At 40.7% G+C, this 24,631-nt stretch overlaps 1 protein-coding gene across 1 annotated transcript in view; it reads left to right on the top strand.

Moving 5' to 3' along the window:
- LOC127385836 (cytosolic phospholipase A2 epsilon-like) overlaps nt 1-21,063 on the top strand; it is a 38,236-nt gene extending 17,173 nt beyond the window's left edge. Inside the window, exons 5-22 of the mRNA XM_051622014.1 lie at nt 1,252-1,388; nt 1,816-1,947; nt 3,081-3,121; nt 4,633-4,675; nt 5,499-5,556; nt 6,001-6,167; nt 6,285-6,371; nt 7,488-7,525; nt 9,399-9,546; nt 10,429-10,565; nt 11,545-11,767; nt 13,191-13,305; nt 14,711-14,848; nt 15,776-15,883; nt 17,099-17,290; nt 18,021-18,187; nt 19,495-19,681; nt 20,855-21,063. Coding sequence (XP_051477974.1) covers nt 1,252-1,388; nt 1,816-1,947; nt 3,081-3,121; nt 4,633-4,675; nt 5,499-5,556; nt 6,001-6,167; nt 6,285-6,371; nt 7,488-7,525; nt 9,399-9,546; nt 10,429-10,565; nt 11,545-11,767; nt 13,191-13,305; nt 14,711-14,848; nt 15,776-15,883; nt 17,099-17,290; nt 18,021-18,187; nt 19,495-19,681; nt 20,855-21,063 — 2,327 coding nt within the window. The remainder of the gene's footprint in view (nt 1-1,251; nt 1,389-1,815; nt 1,948-3,080; nt 3,122-4,632; nt 4,676-5,498; nt 5,557-6,000; nt 6,168-6,284; nt 6,372-7,487; nt 7,526-9,398; nt 9,547-10,428; nt 10,566-11,544; nt 11,768-13,190; nt 13,306-14,710; nt 14,849-15,775; nt 15,884-17,098; nt 17,291-18,020; nt 18,188-19,494; nt 19,682-20,854) is intronic.
- Nucleotides 21,064-24,631: the final 3,568 nt, after the last annotated feature.

Genomic DNA, 24,631 nt, shown 5'->3' with positions numbered 1-24,631 from the left:
CAAAAAATTTTACATAATTAAATATGCTGTTCAGTTTCTGCATTATAATGTTAAAAGGTGGCAGTTACGTTTTACAATGCATTATGTAATTTCTCAAGCAGTTCTCAATTTCAGTTCTTCATTCTGACTTGGACAGGAAAGCAGCAAGCTTTTTTGAATAAATACACTTTCTTCAACATACTATGCAGCCTCCACCCACTTTGAGACAGAGCCAATGTCTGTAGGGTAAAACACGGTGGAGAAGGAAAGAAAAGGAAAAAAGGAGAAGCTCTTGTTGCACCCAGGCAAGTTTTTGCCTTTCCCTACAAGTTGATGTGGAAGCTCTTGTTCCCCTGATCTGCAGAGTCCTTACCTGCTGCTGAAGGGTCCTCTCCATTTCCTGCTACTATCACTTGTCTTTCTTAAAAGGCTCATACTGAAGGATGTCCATTCTCAAAGTTAGTTACTTTTTGCGTGACATGATATCTGATAATTTTCTTGTTAAGAACTGTGTAAGAGAGAGCTTCAAGGTGCTGAAGTATTTGCATAACCCACACGAAGAAACGTTGCATTCCTCCAGCACAGAGCACAGGGCATTTTTGGCTACAACCATTAGAAATAGACTTCAGTTTAGGTGCCTTTGGTAAATGTGCGGGAATATCCTTCACCAGCATTCTCCTGACGCATTTTTGGAGAGAGACCTGACCTCTCTCTTCCTGAACGTGACAATTAGTAAAGATCAACTGTCTAATTCAAGCAGCTCTTTCTGGAGGAAGCCTCTGCCATCTCCTACAACAGGGGTAGTTCTGCAGCTGCTTTCACAAAACCTCACCAAGAAGGTCACTGAAGGCAAGGCAGAAATAGAGACATTTTGCAGCTGTTCTCAAAAGTGGAGGAGGCTCCCAGGCCTCTTTCATCAAACAGCAGCTCAGGGTTAGAGTGTGTGTGCATGCACACATGAACACTGTTGGTTGAGAAACTGAAGAAAGTGTCTGACCAGAAGAGGAAATTCTCACCTTCTTTCATACACAACATTGCTGTTGTCTGTAACTCACACAAGGAAGGACAGAAACCACCTTCTGTTGTAGGTCATCTTATGGTCTGTGCTTTTCCCTCTCGGAAGGATATCTTGAAAACAGTTACATTACATCAGGCATTGCTGCCTTTAAATAGCTCATATTGGCTGTCAGTACCACACAGTAACCTACCAGTGTCATGCAGCACCACTGGCTTTGCCACGTTAACAATTGTTTTGCCTCTTTCCTTACCCAGTAAGCCAGGCTGATTGCTACGTGACCTTGTGGCTACCGACTGCGACGTGTGAAAAGTCCCGCACTAAAACTGTGAGAAACTCCAACAATCCTGTGTGGAATGAAACATTCTATTTCAGGCTCCAGAGTCAGGTCAAGGTAAGAAGCCAAAGCTGTGTGCATCAAGCAGCCTGAAGATTTGGCATATGGTGGCTCCTATCTATCTTCTGAACTGTGGCCAGGAATGGTTTAAGGGATGGAACATGATAAGGGACTGTTCAAATTGTTGAATAGCAGAGATGACTGAGTTCCTGTGTGTGTTTGATGGTGCTGTTTAGGAGGGTCAGAAACTGAGCTAGATATTGAAGTTTTATGAAACTATAGACTCATATGACAGAATTTGGGAGTTAACTAAGCTCTCATGTAGGCATAGCCAATGTATTACTCATGTTACAACAATTAAACTGAACTAGGCAAGAATTAATTTTCAATTTACACTGTGTTTTTTCAAAAGGGGCACTCCTCTAGAGCTACTGATGTTCAGGCTGTAGAAACTATAAAACCCTCTTCTCCCTCTTTTTTCCAGAATGTGCTGGAGCTGACAGTGTATGATGAGGATTTTCTTACTCCAGATGACCATCTTCTCTGTGCACTCTTTGATACTGCTAAACTTCCAATTGACAGAACAGTGATCTTGTGTTTTAAGCCCAGCTCGGAGGTGAGAGCAAAAAATAAAGCAACTAAGAAACACGTGAAGTTACACAACACTTTCAAAGTCTTGGGGTGAGCTTTCTGAATCCATCATGGATGACTTATCCCAACAATAGGTACATTAACTGCGTTCAAAATACAATCATAAAAATTGTGGTAACAAAAATCTGGATTTGAGAGCCTGAGGGTATCCTGCCAGTATTTTTATAAGTTATTGAAGAACATACTGACTGAAACAGTCTGGTACGTAGAGGAGGCATCTGACCATGAGCTATCTTTGAGCAGTACCAAGGCTGCACAGCTGTTGCAGGGTGAATAATTCGTAGTTTTTTTCCCCATGTAATTTATAGCCACTTCCCCATCCCCTTGGATTGTATCTACTTTCACCCCAAAGGCAAAGCTGAAGTTGCCCCTGTGTGTATCCCAGTACTGTCCTCTGTAGCAATATGTCACCTAGGGCTGAGCCTGCTGACTCAACTATCAGAATTAGTGTGGTTTTGGAGCCATGAATGACTGATATAGTCAGTTTCTAAATTTCCAATCTATAAAATGGGTAAAAGAGCCTTGATTCCCTTTGGGATCTGTGGATGAGATCAGTGAAATGTCTTGCAAGCAACTACTTGCTACCATGGGCAGATTGCTTCTAGTACCCAAACTAGGTCACATACAACTAGCTCATACATATCAACACTGCCTTACGGAGGGCTGCACTGCTGTAACTCTGAATCACTCAATAATACCAGTCCGTATTTATTATGTTAAAGCAATGGGTAGAAAGTATCTTTAAAGCTAAAAGCAAAGGCAGTAAATCATGTCAAGACAGTGCTAGGAATAGTTAGGAGAAAAAAGATAGACTTCAGAAGACAAAGCAAGTTGCAAACTGTCTTTCTGGAGCAGCTTCACACTAAGGGATAAAACTACAGGTTGTTTTGATGATACCTTGAAGAAGGAAGGAGTTGAGGAAGGAGTCATGAAGCTTTCAGCTTTGAAATACTGTTTCAGATCTTCTAGTTTGAAATACATACCACAGGCTGTGCATTGCAACCAATTACTTCAATATTGCATACCAGGGACCTAGATTTAGACAAGGGAGAAAGCATTATGTAGCTACTTGATTTTATTTCTTGTTCTTGCTTTCAGGCTAAGGAGGAGCTAGAGGTTGAATTCAAATTGGAGGCCGCGTAAGTGATGCACATTATTTAAAAAATGCACAAATCATTAAAAGCTAAGAAGAAATAGTGTTAGAAGTCACACTTTTTGGGATTTCTGTAGAAATTCTGTTCTAGAATTTTGCAACATGATCACTGCAGTCTCAGACAACTGGCTGATCCCTCCAGTCAACTTGTTCCGTAGTTTACTTGCTTTCAAATATGCACCTCCCAGTGTTGTGTCTTCTATCCACAATGTTGGATTTGTCTACGTGGAGACATATCAGAAAACTTTTTTGTGGTGTACATGTGCTTGTGTGTGCATGCATATCTGTTAATCTTCCCATGCTTGTTTCAAGTTATGCATTGGACAGACTCCTAATGCTGAAGCCATCCTGATTAGTTTTCCAGTGTATCTCTGACTCCTCCAATTTTTCCTTGTAGCACTGTTTTGGTCCTAGTAATTTTCTTTTCTTTCTGCCCAACACAACCACAACATGTTGGAAGCTCTAATGCAGGGCTTTTCCTCCAGCATGATCAGCCTGTGGTCCATTTGAATTAGTGCTTTTGTTGCCACAAGGTAATCAAGAAGCGGCAGAAATAAAGTGACCAGCCTAAGGTCAGCCCTCAAACTAGCAGGGAGCCACGACCAGAACTCCACACCATCTCCTGACTTCAGCAATATTATCTGAAAATCTTTCCCCCCTCACCATTATCCCTTATGCAATTGTACCCTCTGCCTTGTGCCCCTTTGATTGTATTTGCATACCAGCAAATACATAGAACTGGGCTTCCCAACAGGGATAATGCTGGCATATTCAGGACCAGAGGAAATAGACTGAAGTCAGAGCAGGAGAGATTTAGATTGGATATTAGGAAGACTTTCTATACTGAGAGTGATCAGGCACTGGAACTGCCTGCCCAGGGAGGTGGTGAAGTCATCATCCTTGGATGTGTTCAAGAAACGTGTAGATGGGGAACTTCAGGGCATGCTCTAGTGGCAGAGATTGTAGGGTTTGTGTTGTGGGTTTTTTGGGGTGTGTTGTTGTTTTTTTTTCTGTGAGTGTCTGTGTTTTGGGTGTTGTTTTGTTTTTGTGGTTTTGGTTGGGTTTTTTGTGTGTTTTTTGTGTTTTTTATTTTTTGTGTTTTGTTTTTTTTTTTTTCTGTGGTTGGACTCGGTGATCTCAGGGGTCCTTTCCAACCATGACTGTTCTGTGATTCTATATTAATATGATACCGCTTAAATACATGTACATTACATGAATTTGACTGCCCAATGGCAGATTCCATTTTAGATGATCATGAGATTGCACTCCAAAAAAGTAGCCCTCATACATATTGCTTAGCTTTGGTACACAGGCACCCCACACTTCTCCCCTCAGAGCAGTGCTCAGTTCTAGCAAATGTGGAAAGGAGCTTGTTACAAACCTGCTGGTGTTCCTCTGGTCATCGTTTTAAATGGGGAGAGAGGGCAAAGCCCTGGACAAGGATGAGTGGGTATTTGTTTCATCTAAAAAATCCATGTTTTTCATTTTGCTTCCTAGTTCTGGTCCTCATGAAAACATTGCTACCAATGGAGTCCTGGTGGTATGTGACTTTAAAAAAAATAATAATTCTATATTGTTTCCTTAATTTAAAGGGGAAGAGGGGGTGGGGGCTAGAGAAGCCAGTAGGTCAGTTTTTTCTCTTTCTTTCCTCTTTCCTGTTTAGATTCTTTGATAACGGGATATTTTATTACCCTGTCAATTGCTGATGTCCTATGATTTCTCGTTTGTCCTGTATTTTTGGCACACCACAGACACACACACACACACACACAGAGCTTTCCTCTGGTACCAGTATTCCTTAAAAAAATGTGCTGCTGTCTATCAAAGCACACTTGTAAAAGACTGTGAAGCCACTTGCTGATAACCTATGAGATGAGTAGTGCCTAGTGGGTAAGCTCAGCACTAAGTATTGACCTGTTAAAATTACATTATGTGAAAAAAGAGTGAGTGCCATAAAAAAACCCAAAAAAACAAAAAACAAAAAAACAACCCAAAAGTTAATAGCTACGCTCCTTCAGAAAACCTCTTCTACTACTGACTGTTAATGTCTCTTTCATTTATGTTTTTCCCAGTTTAACCCTTTGTATCATGTTACTATCCTGAAAATGCTCCTGATTGCCTTCCTTTGTATTTCCCTCTTACTGTGCTCAATCACAGGTCATTGTCACTGGAGGATGCTCTACAACTCCCTCCAAAGCTTTTACTATTTCTTAGTCAGTGGCTACTGGGCAAAAGCCCATAAATGCCATGGAATCAGGCACTTCAGTTAACTTGACATGTTCAAAAGCTGAGTGTTTCACAGTTCGTTGTAACAAAGTTGGAATGTGACAATCTTACAGATTCCCATTCTCTGTCTTTTACAGTGTCGTGAACTTTGCTGCTTGGAAGTTGAAGTGATGGAGAAGACACAGCAAAAATCAAGTAAGTGTATTGCTTTGCTATCTTTTTGTCAACACTGGCATGTTTACTGATGAGAGGATGCCCTGTTCGTGTAATGTATTAGCGGAATAAATAGTATTTACAGTATTCAGTGCTGTTAACATGAGGTGAACACATTAGGTTGTTGTAGACTTTGATGACTGCATCTTGTACTCCTAGAGGTATAAGTAAATAAGGTCTATTAGACCTGCATTAAAATTGAAATCCGAGTTCTGTATAACAGTGAGAACACTCAAAGCCCCCCTTTCTACAAAAACAACATCTGCTTCGCTCCATCCCCTTTGCTGCCAGTGCTCCCTTCAGAGTGCTTTCCACTAGACAAAGCTTTGGTTCAGACTCTACAGCCCTGCTACCTGCTCAATTTTCCAGTTAAATCATAGTGACATTTCTCAAGACCTTTGTTCTGCTTCTTTTTTTTTTTTTTAGAGAAAGAGCTTTCCCTCACAGTGAAGGGCTCCTTTGAAGGGACACGGGATATCACACTGGGCCCCAACGGAGTGGTCAGCCCTTCGTGTCTCACCAAGTTCCACTATATCAAGTACGCGGAGCCAACACTGGACGTCATGTTGCCGAAGAAGAGACATTACCACCCTGTATGTTGGAAGTGACCTTAATGACAAACTGACCATGAGTTCTTCTCTAGAAATTGGGAGGAGGGGGAGAGGGTAAATCGATTACTGTTTTTGTCCTAAAGAATCTTGTTTTCCCAGTGGAGATGTAAGTACAGCACAGAGACGGGGTCCCCAGTGGTGATGCTGAATTCGCTGCCCATAGGAACGAAAACAACCATTGCAGAGGTGAGCATCACTTTCAGTTCTTAGAAGTAGAAACCATTCTCCATAATATTGTCCCAGATGGCTGCTAATAGGATCAGAAATGCTTTGATTATTTCTCAGACCTTGAACAAACAGAAGCTTCATTTCTCCAGCTGTTTTCTCCACAGCAGCATGTTATCCCCCCATTAGTCTCCATGACATGCCAGTAGTGGATACAGAGATCAACAAGGATGCAAGAAAATATGATGATTCCTTCAGTACCTCTCTCCCTGTTTACCCGAAGACTCGTTCACCCCTCCTTTGCTTAGGGTCCAAACCAAAAGTTGCTCCTTAGACAAAAGCTAGGAAAAAGTCAGTCAGCCTGCCCTTATTAAACCTTGTGCTTCAAAGGATAATATATTAAAATATACTGAAAATAATGGCCACAGTGTATGGATTTTAAAGAATATTGCTTTAAATATATGTATGTGCTGTATAATTTTGAATGAAATTAATAGAAAAACAGGATCCTTACTATGAAAAAAAAAAAAAAAAAGGTGTTTCTTCTAAGAAACATCTGCAGATGTCCAGATTATTAGGGACAATCTTATTCAATTATAAATGGTTATGTTCTGAAGAAGTAGGAGAACACCAGATTTCAGGGCCATTAAAACATTCATTCAGAACACAGCGCTTTTTGTTAGTTAATATGAAGGGTGCAATAACAATTTCAAAATGGCAGAGCAAATGCAGACTTGCAGTCTCCTTGCTGTGAGACTGTGGCCAGGATGTCCAAGATCTGCTGTGTGTTAGAGCATAAAAAGCAGGAAATATACAAAAGCCAGTATTTCAGGATGCTGCAGAAAGCTTGTGAATAACACAGGAAATGGGACCTATTGCATGAGTCTCAGGAACTGCCCATATCCAGATTCTTAATGGTTTCTGCAGCCTGGAAGCATTTGGGATCTGTGGATAGGGGTGTTCCACTAAGGATAAGTGAATGCTTTTGGAAATATATGGTGAGATCTCAGACATTTAGCTTTGCAACTGTCAGACCTTGCTGGCATCTAAATCAATCTCTGACCCCAAGACAGAAAGGGAAAAAAGAAATGTTAAAATGAAAATTAAAAAATTGCACTACTCATTCTTGTTTTCCAGGAGAAAAGATTTGACTTGAATGTGAGAGCACTAAGGTGGTAAGAGATCTTCTATTCCTAAAGACTTGGGTTATTGATTTTGATACTGTTTCAGCCACATGAAAAGAGCATCAGCAGGCATTCTCAGCCTGAAGCCTAGAACATTCTTTCGATAAAACATAAAATATATTAATAGTAAATGATACATAATTAGCTCCAGTAAGATTGTGGTTCAATCAAGAAATGTTATTAAACATGTATTCATTTTAGCATTAGCCCTTCTGACCACAGAATATTATTTTTTATCAATGTCAGTCTCTGGAACTCACAAAAAGGACAAAGCTGACAAAAAACTGAATAGACAGGAGTAAACATTACAGTTGGTCAGAAATTAGGAACTTTTCTTTTCCTTAACTGTCAATATTTAATAGCAATAAACCTTGTATATTGTTAAGTCCTGCTATGCTGTATATGAAGTAGAAACTCAGGTAGCCCTGTGGCTAGTGATTTGATACCTATAGACATATTCATTAATACTCACCAGTAAACACGAAGATGTTTCATGTTATCCATACCCATGTATACCACACTGAACTGAGCGAACTAATCTTTTTTTTTAGTGTGTGTGCCTGACTAGGAAATAAAAGGAAAAATAACTCAATTTTTAGTTCAAAAAGAATTTTTTATCATTCATTTCAGAAAGGCAAGTGATCAATGACAACAGGAAAACCAGTGTTATTCTAGAACAGGAAAATGTTTCTCATTTATTTATTTTACTTCCAGAAAACTTAAAACCCAGTTAATTTATGTCTTGATTTACAATGGAAACTGGCTTTTGCAGCTCCACATGATTCAGTTTCCCTTGAATGTCTTAATTTACAAATACACTTGTAGTAATTTGGCTGATTTTATCCAAATCTGATGGTGGAGAAATCTCATAAATTTCTCTACTAGTTTTCATTGACATTACAGACTCAGTAGAAGAAAGAAATTCTGTGATGGAAATAAAAACCAAACCCTGCCATTTTACAGTGCTTGACCAGGGCATCCAGAGGTAGCTCTGGCCTGAAGACACCACACCAGGTCTCTTGCCCACTGAGGTCATGTAGGTGCCAGGGAAGAAAGAGACAGGAGGGAGGTTAGTGAGTGGAAGTGCACGAATGCCCAGGGAAATAAGCTGCAACAGTGGAGTTTTCAGGAATGGAATGGAATTCCATTCCATTGATGCAAATGAAATATTTCTCTGAGGAATATAAAGCTTTACAATTTTTGAGTCAAGGTTGGTGTGAAATACAACTGCCAGCATTGACCCATGAAACAGCTTGTGCAAGTGCAGAAAGATCAGAGCAGCAGGAGGATGAAATCCTGCCCCACTAAATTCGGTTACCCATCCCCATCCATCTAGGGCTGGATGTCACCAAGGTCATCTCTCCGGCCACCCGTGCCTCCCAGGCGGCTGGATGGATTTCCTCCCCAGCACCGCTCACCACTAGAGGGGGGTGCATTCCCAGTCGAGTTGCTTAAAATGGGACGTTCCCTTCACGTTCGAAATGCCAACATTTGAAAACAGGGTTTTATTCTAGATTTAGAATGAGAAAATTTCCGGTGAAATAAGAATCAATAGTCTCACTTTTGAGCAGTTGCCCAGATTTTCTAAATTTGTACTTATTTCAGTTTTTGAATATTCAAATATTTTCTTATATTTGTAGATACCTTACAGTGTTTCGTCATTAGTTAGTAATAACAGAATATAACGCCACTTTAGCTTACTAATTAAAATTAGTTTTCTTTTAAAAATAGAATATTGTCTCATTCCTGTCACATTGCATCACCCTAGTTGAAAGGAACAGAGCTGTAGATTATCTTTGATCAAAGTCCTAGAGATTGCTATGGGTGTGTTTATATGTAATATATGTGCCTGTTTTTATCTTAGTAATTGTTCATGCCACCAAGACCTGGACATGCGCTTTGGGTTTGACTTGTGTTCAGAGGAGGTGGCTTTTCTGCAGAAAAGGAAGAGATATGTAGCAAGTGCCCTAAAAAATGTTTTTCACCTACAACAGGATCTGCAGGATTGTGAGGTACATGAGTCTGTGGGAGTGGGTCTTGAATTTTTAGTGCCTTCATGTATTCTTCTAGACGAGTGGTCAGCAAAATGGGCAACATGTCTCGGTTGTGGGGATAACAGTTCATGCATGTGTCTTAAGAACATTGGCTTCTGCCACCAAGGTTTTTTTATTGCTGCCAAGTTGCAGCAGTTGCAACCTTCATGACTTCAATCTGGAATCTATCACATTTGAAGTGTGTTCTTCCCTGCCATCCTATGCTATAACTGACTTGATTTAAAAAATACTGTGTGTATATTAAATGCATTACATGGCAAAGATTCCTTCCCTTGTTCAAGTTTCATCATCTTGTGAAAGTATAAGAAAAAATCTCTGGGTGCTTCCTAGAACATCTTTCCTTTCCTGCAATTTTGAAATTCCTTGAAATAAACGTAATTTATTTTAAAGTAACTTCATTATAATGAAGAATAACGACATAGATGAGGACAGCTTAACAACAGTGGCTGTGAAGTGAGCATGTTTCTTCATGGGGTTGGCATGTGGATTTTCAAACAGTAGTAGTAGGTGTGTGAAATAAGAAAAAAGTGGCTAAGCAGTGGGATATGTAGAGAAAATACTTGTTGCCTCCACACAAGGGTGGCTTCTTGTCCATCTGTTCTCCCATTTGTCCTAGAGATGGGCAAGAGCCAAAGTTTGGGTTAATTTTGGAACCCACATCCATCCAAAAGGAAGTAGTAGCAGCAGTCATCGCTTGGTTTCAAAGCCTTTCTTTTTGAAAGAGGACATGGGGTCTAATATCAGGATGCGTGCTGGGTGTGATGCCCAGACCACAGGGCACTCCAGGGCACCATGGTGGACACTGTCAGTGTGAATGTCCCATCCTCCTCTGTCCAACAGGTCCCCGTTGTGGCTATCATCACCACAGGTGGAGGACTGAAGTCAATGACAGGACTATATGGCAGTCTCTCAGGACTCAAGAAATTAAACCTCCTGGACTGTGTAACATACATCAGCGGGCTCTCTGGCACCACATGGTAAGCCAGCTTGTGCAGGTGGCTTGGCCAGGCCTTTTCAGGGTGATGCTGCTGAAGGGAGCAGCTTCTGAAATAAACAAGATCAGGAGATTTTTTTCAAACATTATATGAACAAACTCTTTCTCAGTTACAGACCATTAAATATTAGCTTGACCTCATGCACCAGTTTTTGACTAGCAGTTAGTTCTCTGCTGTGCTTTTGAACTCCACATTTACAGCAATTAAATATGTATTTGACAATTACTCTTGTCAAAATGGTTTCAAAGCAAATACTTACTCTAGATGTAAGACTGCCCACAGCATCACATCTCTTCCTCTCTCCACTGATGTCCCAGTTGTTGTTGTTGTTCCCAGTAATTTCTGAGACTGGTTCTGCCTTCAAACTGGTCACAAAGAGAAAACTTCAGGACAGCACACACTTTCCCCTGAAATCTGTCAGTTTGGGAAAGGACGGAGTTCCCATGTGCAGTGCTATTGCCTGCTTGCGGGACCTACAACTGCCCAACACCTGATGTTCCCATGTAAAGAAGGTTGGTAAAATAGAGAATGTTAGTAAAATCAAGCATAGTGATAGCATTAGATTAACATAAGAGACAGGAAGCCAAGACACAGTAGCTGGTATGAACTGGTGTCGTTCTAGAAAACAACCAAGGAAAACGTATATTTTCTGCTTCAGAAATGTACCTGTGTTCATACTTGTCAATTTTATCCCTTAAGCTGCTGCCAATTCTGTTAAAAAAAAAAAAAAAAAAAAAAAAATCAGGAGCACTGAAAAAAACCCAACACTTTCCTTTCAGGGTCATCTTTGAAACAGTCACAAAAAATCTCAAGTGTTCATTCTGCTGGATGGAATGACAAATCCAGAGAATTTATGAGCAGAAGTGGTTCCCTAAATATAAACCTCTGTCCCCAAAGGCAGAATATTTCAAGCCTTTTTTTGCTGCTTTTAATTTTTGCTGTCTGTACTACCTTCCTCCAGGACCATGGCCAACTTATACAGAGATGCCTACTGGTCGCAGAAGGACCTAGACTCACATATTGGTGAAGCCCAGAAACAAGCAACCAAATGCAAGATGGGCTGTTTCTCCATGGATCGCATGAAGTACTACAACAAGCAGCTTTGTCAGCGGAAAGAGGAGGGATACAGGACATCATTTATTGATCTTTGGGGACTCATGATTGAGTACTTACTAAATGATGGGGTATATATATATATTCCATTTCTTAAAGAACCACATGTTTTTCTCTTAGTGAAGGAAGAGGAAACTAGCCTGTCAATTCAGAGAATGAATATCAAAACATAGTGGAGCTCCCCATGTCAGAAAACTCTCAGGCTTCTTTTAGTTTCTTCTATAGTATGCCTAGGGAGAAATGCATTCTATATGCTGATGAATTAGATTGCGGATGCAGCCATTTGAACTCTGCACTGGAGGCAATCTCAGGCAGTCTGTCTGAGATGCAGATGATGCATGCAAAAAGAGTTCAAAATGCCAAGCAAAGTAATCTCAGCAGTGTGAAAACTGCAAAGCAAACACGAAACAGCTAGAGTGCTTGGTGATTTGCATCCACTGACAGATAATTTGATTTGCAGATACACGGGAGGCAAATGTATATTTTACTTTTGTTGGCAAGGACTACTCAGACAGTAGTTGGTTTAAGTGATATTATTTTTTACAAGCAATAACAAATTTGCTTTCCTATTATTTGAAGCGGTTTCTACCCCTACAGTACAGCAGTCCACTCCCTCATCTCTCCAGCTGAACCAGAGTTCAAGGATGAGTGCTTTGTCACTTGGGAACTGGGAAGGGTTGAGTGATTGAGGACTGGACAGATGTGTCCTCCAGTGGGGACAGAGATGTTGCAGTCATTCAGCCATTACTTTGCTTTCATTTGTTTATTTATTTAGTTAGTTATAAGCAAATATATTATCATGTATATGTAAACAGAAAATAAATACATATGGAGAGGAATGCTACATATTAAACAAAGGTATAAGCTGGATAGCTGCCTCTTTTTTAATCTCAGATAGATGAGGTTCCCCTCACAATCTAGCCAAACATCTTTCACTCTGAGCAATGCTGACAAAGCTATGTAACCATTAGCCTTTCCTTAATCTGCCAGAACTGCTTGCTCTTAAATTTGTCAGCATTTAATGAGATTTTTTGTTTCTTACAAACCTCTCCAAGGAGAATATGCATTTCCTTAAAAACAGTTAAGTGGAATGCAAATAATTTGCTGCCAAATTCCAGTCCCTGCCATAGTTGTTGTGCACTAAGAAAGGAAATTCTATGCCAGCTTGCTCAAGGGCTTCCTTCAGCCCCAGGAGAGCAAGGACTGCACACTGCACTCCTCATCCTAAGGGGCAGCTTGCCCCTTCTCCTACATGTCCAGACGGTACTTTCTAGTACATACAGACATCTATGCAGGAAGTAGTTTCCCCTCTCCTTGTCTCTTTGTGAGCCTTTGTGCACAAAGTCAGGCCAGACCTTGGGAGACTGGTCTGTCACCATGGCATGTCTTGTGGACTAGGGGCAGAGCTGCCCAGCTCCTCCACCATTGGAGCTGTTGACTTCACCCTGCATTGTTACCATCTCTCCTCACATAACTGTTTTTCTTCAAAACCAGAAAGACCCCCACAAACTTTCGGACCAGAAAGAAGCACTGTGTGATGGCCAGAACCCACTGCCCATCTATGTGTCAGTCAGCGTCCGGAACAACTACAGCACCAATGATTTCAAAGGTAAGGATGATGTTTCAGAACCTGAGGGGTTGAAACTGGAGAAAGAATTCCTGTGTTTTCCTCTTCTCTGCTTGGTAGAAATTTAAGAAAACAGCCCTCATGTGTTAGTTGCTTTTTTGAGATATAACCATCAACTCCACACAAGAGCTTCTAGAGATGAGCATTTAACTGTCTACATGTAGGCAATAAAAATCGTGCCAGAAATGGCATTTTTGAAATATCTGACCTACCTAGAATAAGAAGCATTGGAATTGTCTGAGAATTAAATATTAGGTTTTGTTTGTGCCCAGTAACAGTTTCAAAATGAAGAAATACCACATTGTTATGATACAGGTTTGGGAAAGCATCCAACTTACTCCCAACTGAGTATCTTCCTTTGCTCATTGATTTGCCTTTTTTTTTTTTTTTTTCTGTGTGGAAAAGAAACTGAAGAAGGGGAAGAGATGCAGAAGAAATTCATGACAAATTTTTATGGTTAAGATGAAAAAGAAACAGTCTCCAAATGAAAAGGAGATTATGGTCTATGACCTTTCTGTGCCAGTCTTTGCTCACAGTGCAGTTATATCAGGCAACTGCACTTGGAGAGGACACCCATGAAAGTCAAGGACTTATTTTGTCTTCCTCAGTGCCCCACATAAAGAATATAATGGCCTCTTACAAAAACCTCATTTCTGAAGAGCTGAGTACCTTTCTTTGTACGTAGCCAAAATATACAAGTGAAATTAAATTGCATTAACTGCAGTGTCCAGAAAAGGGGCAATGAAGCTCATGAAAGGTCTAGAATATAAGTCTTATGAGGAGTGTCTGAAGGAACTGGGGTTGTTTAGTCTGGAGAAAAGGAGGCTGAGGAAAGACCTTGTGCCAGGGAAGGTTTAGGCTGGATATCAGGAAAAATTTCTTCACTGAAAGGGCTGTCAAGCATTGGAACAGGCTTCCTAGGGAAGTGGTAGAGTCACCATCCCTAGCAGTATTTAAAAGATGTGTAGATGTGGTACTAAGTACATGGTTTAGTGGTGAACTTGGCAGCATTAGGTTAACAGTTGGACTCGATGATCTTAAAGGAAGTACTTTTTACTTAGGTGTGGCACATGCAAGAGCAGAGCAAAACCTGGTGCACACTGGAGAACCCTGGACTGGTGCGTGCACAGGGGCTGTGTAGGAGCTGGAGATTTGCCCTGCTCCCTGCATGTGCCCTGTGCCATGGGCAGACCCAGCACGAGCTACATACCTGCTCCTGCCTTCCCACTGCCAGAGTCAGAGCTCAGCTGCCTGGCCCTGCAGCTGTCATTTATAAGCCAGGCTTTGCAAAAGAGGTCAGGATGGTTTATGCTCTCATCACCAATCTCTCCACACCCGGCTGAGAGCCTGGGAGCCCTCTAAGTTTCTCCTTGTGTCTGCATTGCAGAGTGGGTGGAGTTCACCCCCTACGAGGTGGGGCTGCTGAAGTATGGTGCGTTCATTCGCACAGAGAATTTTGGAAGCGAGTTCTTCATGGGACGCGTGTTGAAAAAGCTCCCTGAATCCCGGATCTGCTACCTTCAAGGTGATGTACTGCCTTCTCCTGGATAGAGGCACTTTGGAGCAGGACAAAGCTGTTAACTAGAGGGTGGATATTTCTGGCCTAACAGACTGAAAGCTGCTACGATACTGCCTTGCAGGATATGGGGGTGTGTGCTAGTTTGTGGTAGTGGTAAAAAAAATCTCACATCTTTTTGTACTTTCTTGTGTCAGTATGTACAAAATTTTAACATTGTGTCTTATAGATGGAATAGGTAAAGCTCCTTAAGTCTTCCACTGTAAGGAGCATTTCCCACTTCGATTCTTCTGATTCCTCTCTGAGTGCACTCCAATTTATCCAAATTTTGACAGTGCACGAAGCCTGCAGCTGCGCTTCCAATGTGAGATTTACCTGCAACCTCATGTAGAGAATCCCATCAACTAAAGATGCAGGATGCCTGGGACAAAATATGAGAACAGAAGCAAAGGGTCTCTTAATTTCTCTGGTCAATCCATGACTTGTACTGATGAGTTGTGTGCAAAAGTAGCAATATGCCTTTACTGAGGAGTTAGAATCACTGGCAGGTAAACACAGAACTGTGCAAGTTCAGTTTCAGTCATCTCTTCTTACAGTTGTGCTGCTTAGAAGCTCCTTGGTTTCGGTAACATGCTGTGATATTAATTAGTCCATAATCCCGAGGAATATCTTTAAAATGCTGCCTCTCAAGCTGGTCCTTTGTACCCAGCTCACTACTGGGAAATTGATTTTCTACATAATGTGTATGTTGTGTTGGTTTCTTGTGTCCCACTGGAAATTAGAAAGTCCAATTGTGGTAGACTAATGAGAATATTTATTTAAAAGCCCAGAAGTTTGGAAATATTTTAATCGATCCCAATAAAAAAGTTAATCCAAGAAGGAAAAAGGCAGTTTCTTTTTAAAATGTGTCCTTGTGTTCACTAATTTCCTTTGCAGGTATGTGGAGCAGTATATTTTCTGTGAACCTGTTACAAATATGGGGACTGTCGCACAGTTCAGAGGACTTCTGGAAGAGATGGACACAAGACAGAATAGAAGAAGTTGGTAAGAAATTGCTAAGTCTTTCATTTGTGGTCACTTAGTCTTCTGGATGCCTTCTGGCATCGTCCTGTCAACCACATTGAAGCCAGCATCATAGAGTCCTCTTAAGAGAGAGCAACTTCCCTTCCCACCCTGAAGACTAAGAGGAAGAGGGTAATCAGGGAAATGCTGCTGTAATTACTAGACTTGCTGAAACCGTACTGATAAGAAGGCTCTGTCTTTAAAAGGAAACTTTAGAGGGCTCACACATTTCTCAATAAGTGTTTTGGCATTACTCATTCTCACTCAGCCATACAGAACCAAGAAGCAGTGTCAGAGGTTAAATGTATTCTTACTGCCTGTGCAGAGAATAAACCAGAATAAAAATTGGCTAAGCAATATTTCCTGGGTTTTTATTTTATTACTCAGTACAGTAATTACTGCATTGGATTCATCCTGGCACAAAGATAAATGAGGCCCAGAGGGTATTTTATGAAGCAATACAGAAACCATGGTTTTATTGCTAAGTAATTTAATATAACAGTATCTATAATTACAGACATCCCGAAAATAAAGAAATACATCTGTGCAATCACGGAAACCACCAAGTCTCTGCTGTTGCAGTGTCAGCCACTTGGTCTGGCAAAGCAGGTTGTGATTTCAAGAAACCACACCTTGTGTCATTTCTACTTTTCACCCACATATGCTGTCATGTATTCACTCTGAAAACTGCCTGTAGTTCCTAAATGTGAATGTATGCCTTAGATTTTCCTGGGATGCTGTCATTCTACTGATCAAGCATAGGCTCATGTAGCCATGGGCAATTATCAGGTAGAAGTTGTCACTTTTGCAGTAGACCCCATGGTGCCCTGTTGTTGCCCATCTGACTGAGTGGGAGCATATGTTTCAACCCCATTTTCTCCATGCTTGCCTCTGTTTCGTGATACCTTCTGGGGAAGGTATGTAACTTACTTTCTGTCAGGACATTCTCCTAATTGCTTAGTTCCCCTAAGGTGTCCCTTTTTCAGGACTAAAGACTGCTTCTGATGAAATGTCTTCAGGCCAAAGCTCAAGACCATCAGCAGAGCTTTGTCCAGCAGTCACTCCTCTCCTTCAGAATAGCTTTTGTCTGTTTAGTGAATCATCCCATAACAACCTCTGAGGTCTCCCACACACCAGGACAAGTGCAAATGAACATAAATTAACAATCAGTTCACCATTTTTTCTCCTCTTCTCTAGACGAAGACCCAGTGCTGCCTACAAGACCCCATGAGCTGAAGACTCGCATGTACACTCCTCCTGGCCCCTTGTCCAGTGCCCTTCGGGGAGCGTTGACCGACCGCTTCTCTGTTGCCCAGCACCACAATTTCCTGAAGGGCTACCAGCTGCATAACAATTACCTGGAGAACGAGCACTTCTGTAAATGGAAAGGTAACGGGGAACTAATGTTTCACAGGCACCATTTTCAGGTAGTTTTGGGGTAGGGAATTTAGGAAACAACACTATCAAGCTTGGCAGGGGGAAAAAAAAAATCTCCCAAACCCCATGATTTTTCTGAAAGGTGAGAAAAGATTAAAGCTTCAGTGATCCCAGGTATGTAAGACTATTTTTAAATATAAGCTTTATAAGATTTAATATAAGCTTTAATAAAAGCTTCATGTGCTTTAGCTGAGATCTCTGCAGTCCAGACTGAGAGGATAGACTTGCAGCTTGTGGAACTGAAATTAAAGTAGTGAAGAGCAAGGTGAACATGGGAGAAAGCTAAATTTGGCAGGACTGTGCCTGCCTCTAACTTCAAATGCAACTGGAATATCCCAGAAAAAAATAACCTATGAGAGAAAGCCAGAAAAGAATCAGACTTCGTAGTCCAAAGAAGACAGGACTGAGGCATAAATCCGAATGTTGAAAGGGATGAGGATAAAAGATGAGACAATGATTGAAATGAGGCAAGAAAGATTTAGGTTAAGCATTAGAAGTAGTTTACTGGTGTTAATGACAATTTGCTGGAATAGATTGCTTGATATATCAACATAGAAGATTTTTCAGAAGAATAAAATTAAACCAAGCCTCTGGGATGGTCAGTTCGACCTTGCATTTCTTTTTTTTTCCACTCAAAACACCTACAGATCATTTCTTATTCCAAGAAATGTTTTCCTTTTAGACACTGTGTTAGACTCACGTCCCAACCAGCTGATGCAAAATCCCGATCACCTAGGCATGATAGATGCTGGATTTTTCATCAATACTAGCAGTCCACCACTTTTGAGGCCACAGAGGGAAGTGGATGTCATCATATATTTAAGTTATACTACTGGATCACATACATCGGTGAGGACAATCTTGTTAACATGTGTTGTCTCTCCTTTTGCTTGTAAATATCTAGCCTGTAGCACTTAGAACTGAGAGTATTCCAGCTGTTTAGGTTTTAGCTACTGCATTCCACTATGTTTTTCACTGTAGTGATTAAACTTATTACTCTTTCTTCCTGCCGCTCCTGGAATCTCACTTGCTGGTTTATTAACTTCTTGAGTTATTCAGGAGGACATCAGCCCCATCTCTCCCAGAATGATGGGAAAAGACTCTTCTGCTTTATGCTGAATCAAGCAGGTTTTCAGACCCTGTGCAGGAGTAGGCATAAAGATAAGGAAGTGATTTCTCCTGAGTTAAGTTAGAATATAAAAGTGGTTAAGTGGATAGTCAGGGGTAGATCATCTCCAGACTGACAAATGAGGTGCTACTAGGAAAATCCAATGACAAGCATCTTCCTGCAGAAACTCTAGTTTCACGGAGATGAAGTTAATTAGCTGTCTGTAAGGCCTTGCAGAAAAGAAGTTTGCATCTTTATCTCAGAGACTGAGGTTAGGTAGAAACTCATTATCTTGGCCTGCTTAAATGGTATTAATCTTTGTAAATGAGAACAGCTGTGCTACTGTCAATAGGCCACATGATGCATGAGACATCCACGTAATGAAGCTTGATTTCAGCCTCACACATTATCTAGATTAATTTTACAAAGAAAGGCTGCTGCAATTTTAAGCACTTTACTGGAAACTGTTCCCCATTTGATAGTGTCCACTATTAGACGACTCAGAGTAAATAACACAGTACATAGTAAGACGTGATACTGTACTAAACATTTCAGGGAATAAGCATAACCTAGTACTTCAGGCTTTCTCAGTAAAATATCAGTCTCAGTTAACACTGTGACATAATGACTGCACAGGCAGACATAATTGCTCATTCAAACTTAACTTTCTTAGCTCCTGGCTAAGCACATAATAAGATATCTTAAATATTTTCTTGCTGTGATTTTCTTTCCTAATTAATTCTATACAAGATATTAAATACAGGCTATTTAATTTACTAAAACTAGATGCTTTACCCTGAATTTCTGCAAATTGCTTTTTTTTAAAAGCAGCATCCTTCATAAATTCTCTAACCCTGAGATTGTGTTTATAGCTTGTGATTAGTATTCTGGTTATTATGTGTGGTAATTATGTGTAGACTAAACCTTGATACGAAGAAACACACCCTATGGATCTGAGTCACTAAACCTTAATATATGAGATGACGGTTTGGGGACTTTATGACAACAAAGTTGAGTTCCAATTCTGACCATTTTTGTGATACTCCAGACTCTAGAGAAGGCATGCAAATACTACTCGGAGCAGCAAATCCCATTCCCCAAAATTTCTTTGTCTGAGGAGGATAAGAAAAATCTGAAGGAATGCTACCTCTTCCAAGATCCAGATTTACCAAGGTGTCCAATCGTGATTTTCCTTCCTCTTGTGAATGATACTTTCCAAGAGTACAAAGCACCAGGTGAGTTACAAGTAGTGGCAAAGCATTGATCAAAAGACACCACTACCAGATTCCCTGACTCAAATGGAGCCTTTTTCTCTGCTGCTGGCTGTCTTTGCTGCTTTGCTGACTGAGTTTGTGCGGGAGCATTTTACCTAATTAAACATGGTTTTCCCCATCCTTGTCAAGGTTAGTGTGTTAATTCATGTAATATTTGTGACCTTACGAGAATAGACTTAGCCGTTGTCTTCTGCATGGTGTTTGCCTTCATCTCTCTCCTCTTTGTTACATAAAGTGTTGCTAGCAAATTGTAAGGGTTTTTTTTCTTGGAAAAGTACAGCTCACACAGATTATTTTTTCCTGTTGTCCTGTTGTCTGTTGTCCAGGGATTTAATTGTACACTTTAGCAGGCATAGCATCATGTATGAGTGATAGGGCAGCAAGAACCTGGCTTTCAGGCTGAACTCCTGCAGTGCCAAGATCAGTCTGTCTCCTGTTGGTACAACACCAGCCCAAGGGTCATTTTGCTCACTGTGCTGTGCTCAGAGCAAATTCTTTTTTTGCCAGGCCACTTGCTTTGTATTCCTCTCCTTTACTGACAGTTACTAGGTAGGCATGCATTTGCTTTGTTCCTTGATAGCAGTCAGGTAAAGTCCAAAATCTTGCCTCTGTGGAATTTGGGAGACACAAAAAATGGAAAAGCAGAGATGGGGCCTGGTGGCAGGCCCTCTGTGAATGGATGAGGGATTGCAGGAACTATAAAGTTTATGTATGTTTCTACTACTTGTTTCTCACTTAAGTTCTATCCTGTTACTAGCAACTGTCCACCCCTGCGGTCTGTAGAGGGCCCAACTGCTCACAATAAGACCTGAAGTGCTCTTGCAGTGGCTATTGGAGTGCCCTTTCAGGCTGATAGCCTTGACTGATCCTTGGCTTTAATGAGACAGATGTTTATCAGTAAGCTGCAGATGACCATTACAATGCTGCCTGTCACTTCCTTCTTCTGCCCTCGATACTTCAGGCACACGACCTTCTCTTAGCTAGTTGTGGAGCTACATGACCTGCATTATTTGTGCATTTAAATCCTATGAATTTTCTTCTGGAGATAACTCCCCCTCTTTGGACTGCTGTGGACAGCTAATCACCAACTGAGACAAACGCCATGTCACAGCAGCAACTTCTTTTCCTCTCCAGGTGTCAAACGCTGTTGCTCAGAGATGGAGGAAGGACAACTTGATTTGAGCAGTCGCTGTTCCCCGTACTGCATGTTCGCGGTCCAATATACTGACGAGAACTACTGCAGGCTGCTGAACCTCAGTGAATACAACATCCTGAACAACTCACAGATGATTATGCAGGCCTTGCAGATAGCAATGCAAAGAAGAAGTCAAAACATGTGCTAATCACCTGTGCAACTGCACCTGTCTTCTCGGAGGAGTTTTTCATGCTCTGGGACACAGAAGGAACGTGGCTTTTTCAGCAGTGGCCATTCTTGACTCCAGAAAGAAACTACCCCAGGTGGTTTAGTGGTTTGTTGGGTTTATTTTTTCATTCCCAAGAAGTGGCCTCTATAGGCAAAGACATTGCCTGGGGAATTTTTACATAGGCTTAGTTCCCTAAATTAAGGTTGTCTGTAGAACAACACTCTTTACTTAAAATCCTTGTTAGATATTTAAAATAGTGTTCTTTTAAGCCTAACATTATAATGTATGGCATATAGGAAAATAATTTTTTACTACCACAGTGCTACAGTAATACAACCCAGCCAACACACCTACAGGCCGTAAGAAGGGGGTATAAACCTCTGCTCTGCACAATTCTTCTTTGTGGAACATGAAGTACATCCAACCCTGGAAAATGAGGAAAACCTGAGACACGACTGGAAGCTGGCATTGGATCCATGGGTTGACTCTTTTTTGCAGGAGTCCTGAAGAACAATGAAAGAGGTTGAAAACATAATAGGGACAAGTGTGAGCACACAGCCAGCCCTGTGAGTTGTGTCCACCACCTCGACACTCTTGGGCTGTGAATGAATAATATATAGATGGGATGGAGCAACTCAGGAGGAAGTGGTGTAAGATTTTTCATGTAAACATTTTTTTCCAGCAAAAGGTGTCATTTGGACACATTAGATTTTCCTGTGAATTTATGTCAGTTTGGATTGTTTTGTGTTAAGACTATAATAAAAAGTCAACATTTTCTTTTGAAGCTTTCAAAATAAAACACACTGGGTTTTTCCCCCCCCCCAGGTGAGTTACTTCTTGTGTTAAAAATTCCTGTCCCAATTAAAAGGAAAAAGTGCTTCAAATTAAAATATTTTACTTCCACTAGACAATGAAAACCTTGTTGTTTTACTCAACACAATTTGTTAAAACTTTTTAGGACATATCCTCATCAACAAAAATGTTGATATGTTTACTTTTGCCTGTTCAAACTGTACAGGAGGGAGCCACTCATCTGCTACAATTAAGACCATCTTAGAATAATCTGGACAGACCCTCCAAGGGATCTAGCACAAAACCATCAATAATATTTGTTGTGGGTTTGCATTTTTAAACTTTCCTCATTTTCCTGAACTGTTGAAGGTGCTGAGGATGCAAAAATAAATCAACAACAACCATTGCGTTCCAGAAACAACTCAAATTTTAAATACACTTTTTTATTAATTTTGTGTCCTAATGACAACTGAGAAAATTTTAACAAAGAGCCTATCCAGTGGGGAAAAAAAATATCTATCAATTAGGTATCATAATCTCTGGCTACAAAAATCCAGGGTAAGTTGAAATATTTCAAGTTAATGTTTTGCCAAAAGTCTTTGTTTTGATGCATAGCTTCTTTTTTATAGACCGCCTACCTCTTCAGCCCAGGGAACCCAACCTGAAAATAGCAGGTTTCATTTAAAGTCAAATAATGTTTGACTTAGTGCAAAATGACACTCTGAGGAGGTTCTTAATTTTAGCAAGAAACAGTAACAAATTATCATGACAAATGACACAATGACTTTCACCAACAATTTTGTCATTTATGACATCAAACTAAACCTTACTTTTTTTGTGCAACTGTAGCCTAATGCTGCAAGCCTAAAGATCAGAGCATAAGTATTGCCATTTAAATCTCTTTAGGTTTTAAACAAATAGGCATTTCTGCTGGGTTTTTTTGTTCTATGACAGTTTCAGGAGTCATAATCAGAAAGAAGGTGCTATGTGCCCTGCATACAAACCTGGGACATGCCTCCATTCCTAAAATCCATGGTGTGGAAAAATAAAGATGGTTTTTTGACCATAAATTCATGCCACCTCCAGCTCTGAAGAATGTTATTTCCATGCAAATAAATTCATGTATACAATACTGGACAATAAAGGCTTGTTTGCAAAATGGAAATTCTCTTCCTTGCTCCACATATTCAGGCATTTCAGTAATGCTCTCCAGGTTCACAGTATGTTCCTTGTTCCAGGAAAACAAAACTGTTGTTACCTCTGCAAAAAGCATGAGAGCGTAACAAATATTTGCTGCAAGTATTGTGGATAAAGGAATGCCTCCAAGATGGATTGCAGGGGTAAAAAGTGAGCCACAGTCCCTTCTTCCTGCAAGGGCTGTCTCTGATGTGGATCACAAATGTTATTTGTGAAAATGAGAGCTTCTTGGCCACCAGCACTGTGGGAGTGACCGTCTCAGAGCCCCAGTCCTGGTGGGACAGTCTGGTTTATAGCTTAGCCCTCCCAAGAGATGTCATAATAAAATATCACCTTTAACTAAGGTTGCCAATGTTGCTGAAGGTTTTCTGTGACCTAACAAAAAAAAGCATTTCATCAAGCTACATAATTGCAGCTGGTGCATGGAGGAAATATGCCGTGTATGTAGATGCAACTCTTCTCAGGGCTGTGAAATAACAAAGCCTATAGAAAAATTTATTCCGTCAAGTTGACCGTGATGATCATTGATATTATTTTGCATGGAAAGCACAAAGGGGAACTGTGCTGGCTGGCAACAACATTTAACCAGTCAGCTCAAGATTTCTCAGGGAAGGGGTAAGTTTTTGCTTTTAGACAGTATATCAGGAGAGCAGGGAAGCCAAAAGATTCCCTTCCCCCAGCTGTTTTGGTCTGGTTTGACCTGCTGAAGATACAATAGTCTTTGATGGCCCTATTTAACCCTGTTCCACTGAGCTGGGAGCTGTGCTTGTTTCGATGGTATAGGTGTTGCCGGCAGGCAGAGGCATCCTGAAAGGGTGGAGGCTCTGCAGATGTGCTGAGAGTTCACTGGGTCAGACATGGGTGCTTAAATGCAGCTAGATTACAGCCAGAGTCAGTCTGAGCTGGAAAGTGGTGCAGAAGTACTCACAGGGGGTGGAGCTAAGCTAAGAAAACTCATTGCTTCAGGACTCTTCAACCAAAAAAATAATCAGACATAGCAAAGAAGGAAAGAATACTACAATGATCTGAGGAGAAACCTAGCCCTGATGGACCAAGGCTAAGTAGATATAAACCACTATGTAAGTGTGTCTGCCCTGCACACCTAGACCTGGGATTGTTGGTACATGAGGTACAGAAATGCTTAAACAGGCTTTTGCAAGAACCAGTTTAGTCTGAGAGCAATAGTGTTGTCCCTCTTTTTTTTTTTTTTTTTTCTTTTTTTTTTTCATTACCTCTTTTATCCTGTTTACTATCACAGATGACCTAAAGCCAGTTAAAGTACTGTTGCAGGATTTTATTGCATAGTATGTATTTCTGTAGGCTTTGAGGTCTTGCCAAGTAGAAAGTTTTATGCTCAGCTAAAAGGGCATTCTTCTCTTGCCATTAGCTATACATCTGTCACTTGCTAAGTGACTAAACAGCATACTTCCAGCTATTTCACAGGCAAAGGTATTTTTCCTACTTATTTGACCACAGGATTCAGTTTCCTAGTTTAAGAAAATGGGAGGGGAATAGCTGGGTTTAAGAAATTGGCAGAGGTGGGGCTCTGAGTCAGTTT

Source organism: Apus apus, chromosome 5 (assembly GCF_020740795.1).
Source record: "Apus apus isolate bApuApu2 chromosome 5, bApuApu2.pri.cur, whole genome shotgun sequence".
Classification (NCBI taxonomy): Eukaryota; Metazoa; Chordata; class Aves; order Apodiformes; family Apodidae; genus Apus; species Apus apus.
This window is presented reverse-complemented; position numbering and strand designations above follow the sequence as displayed.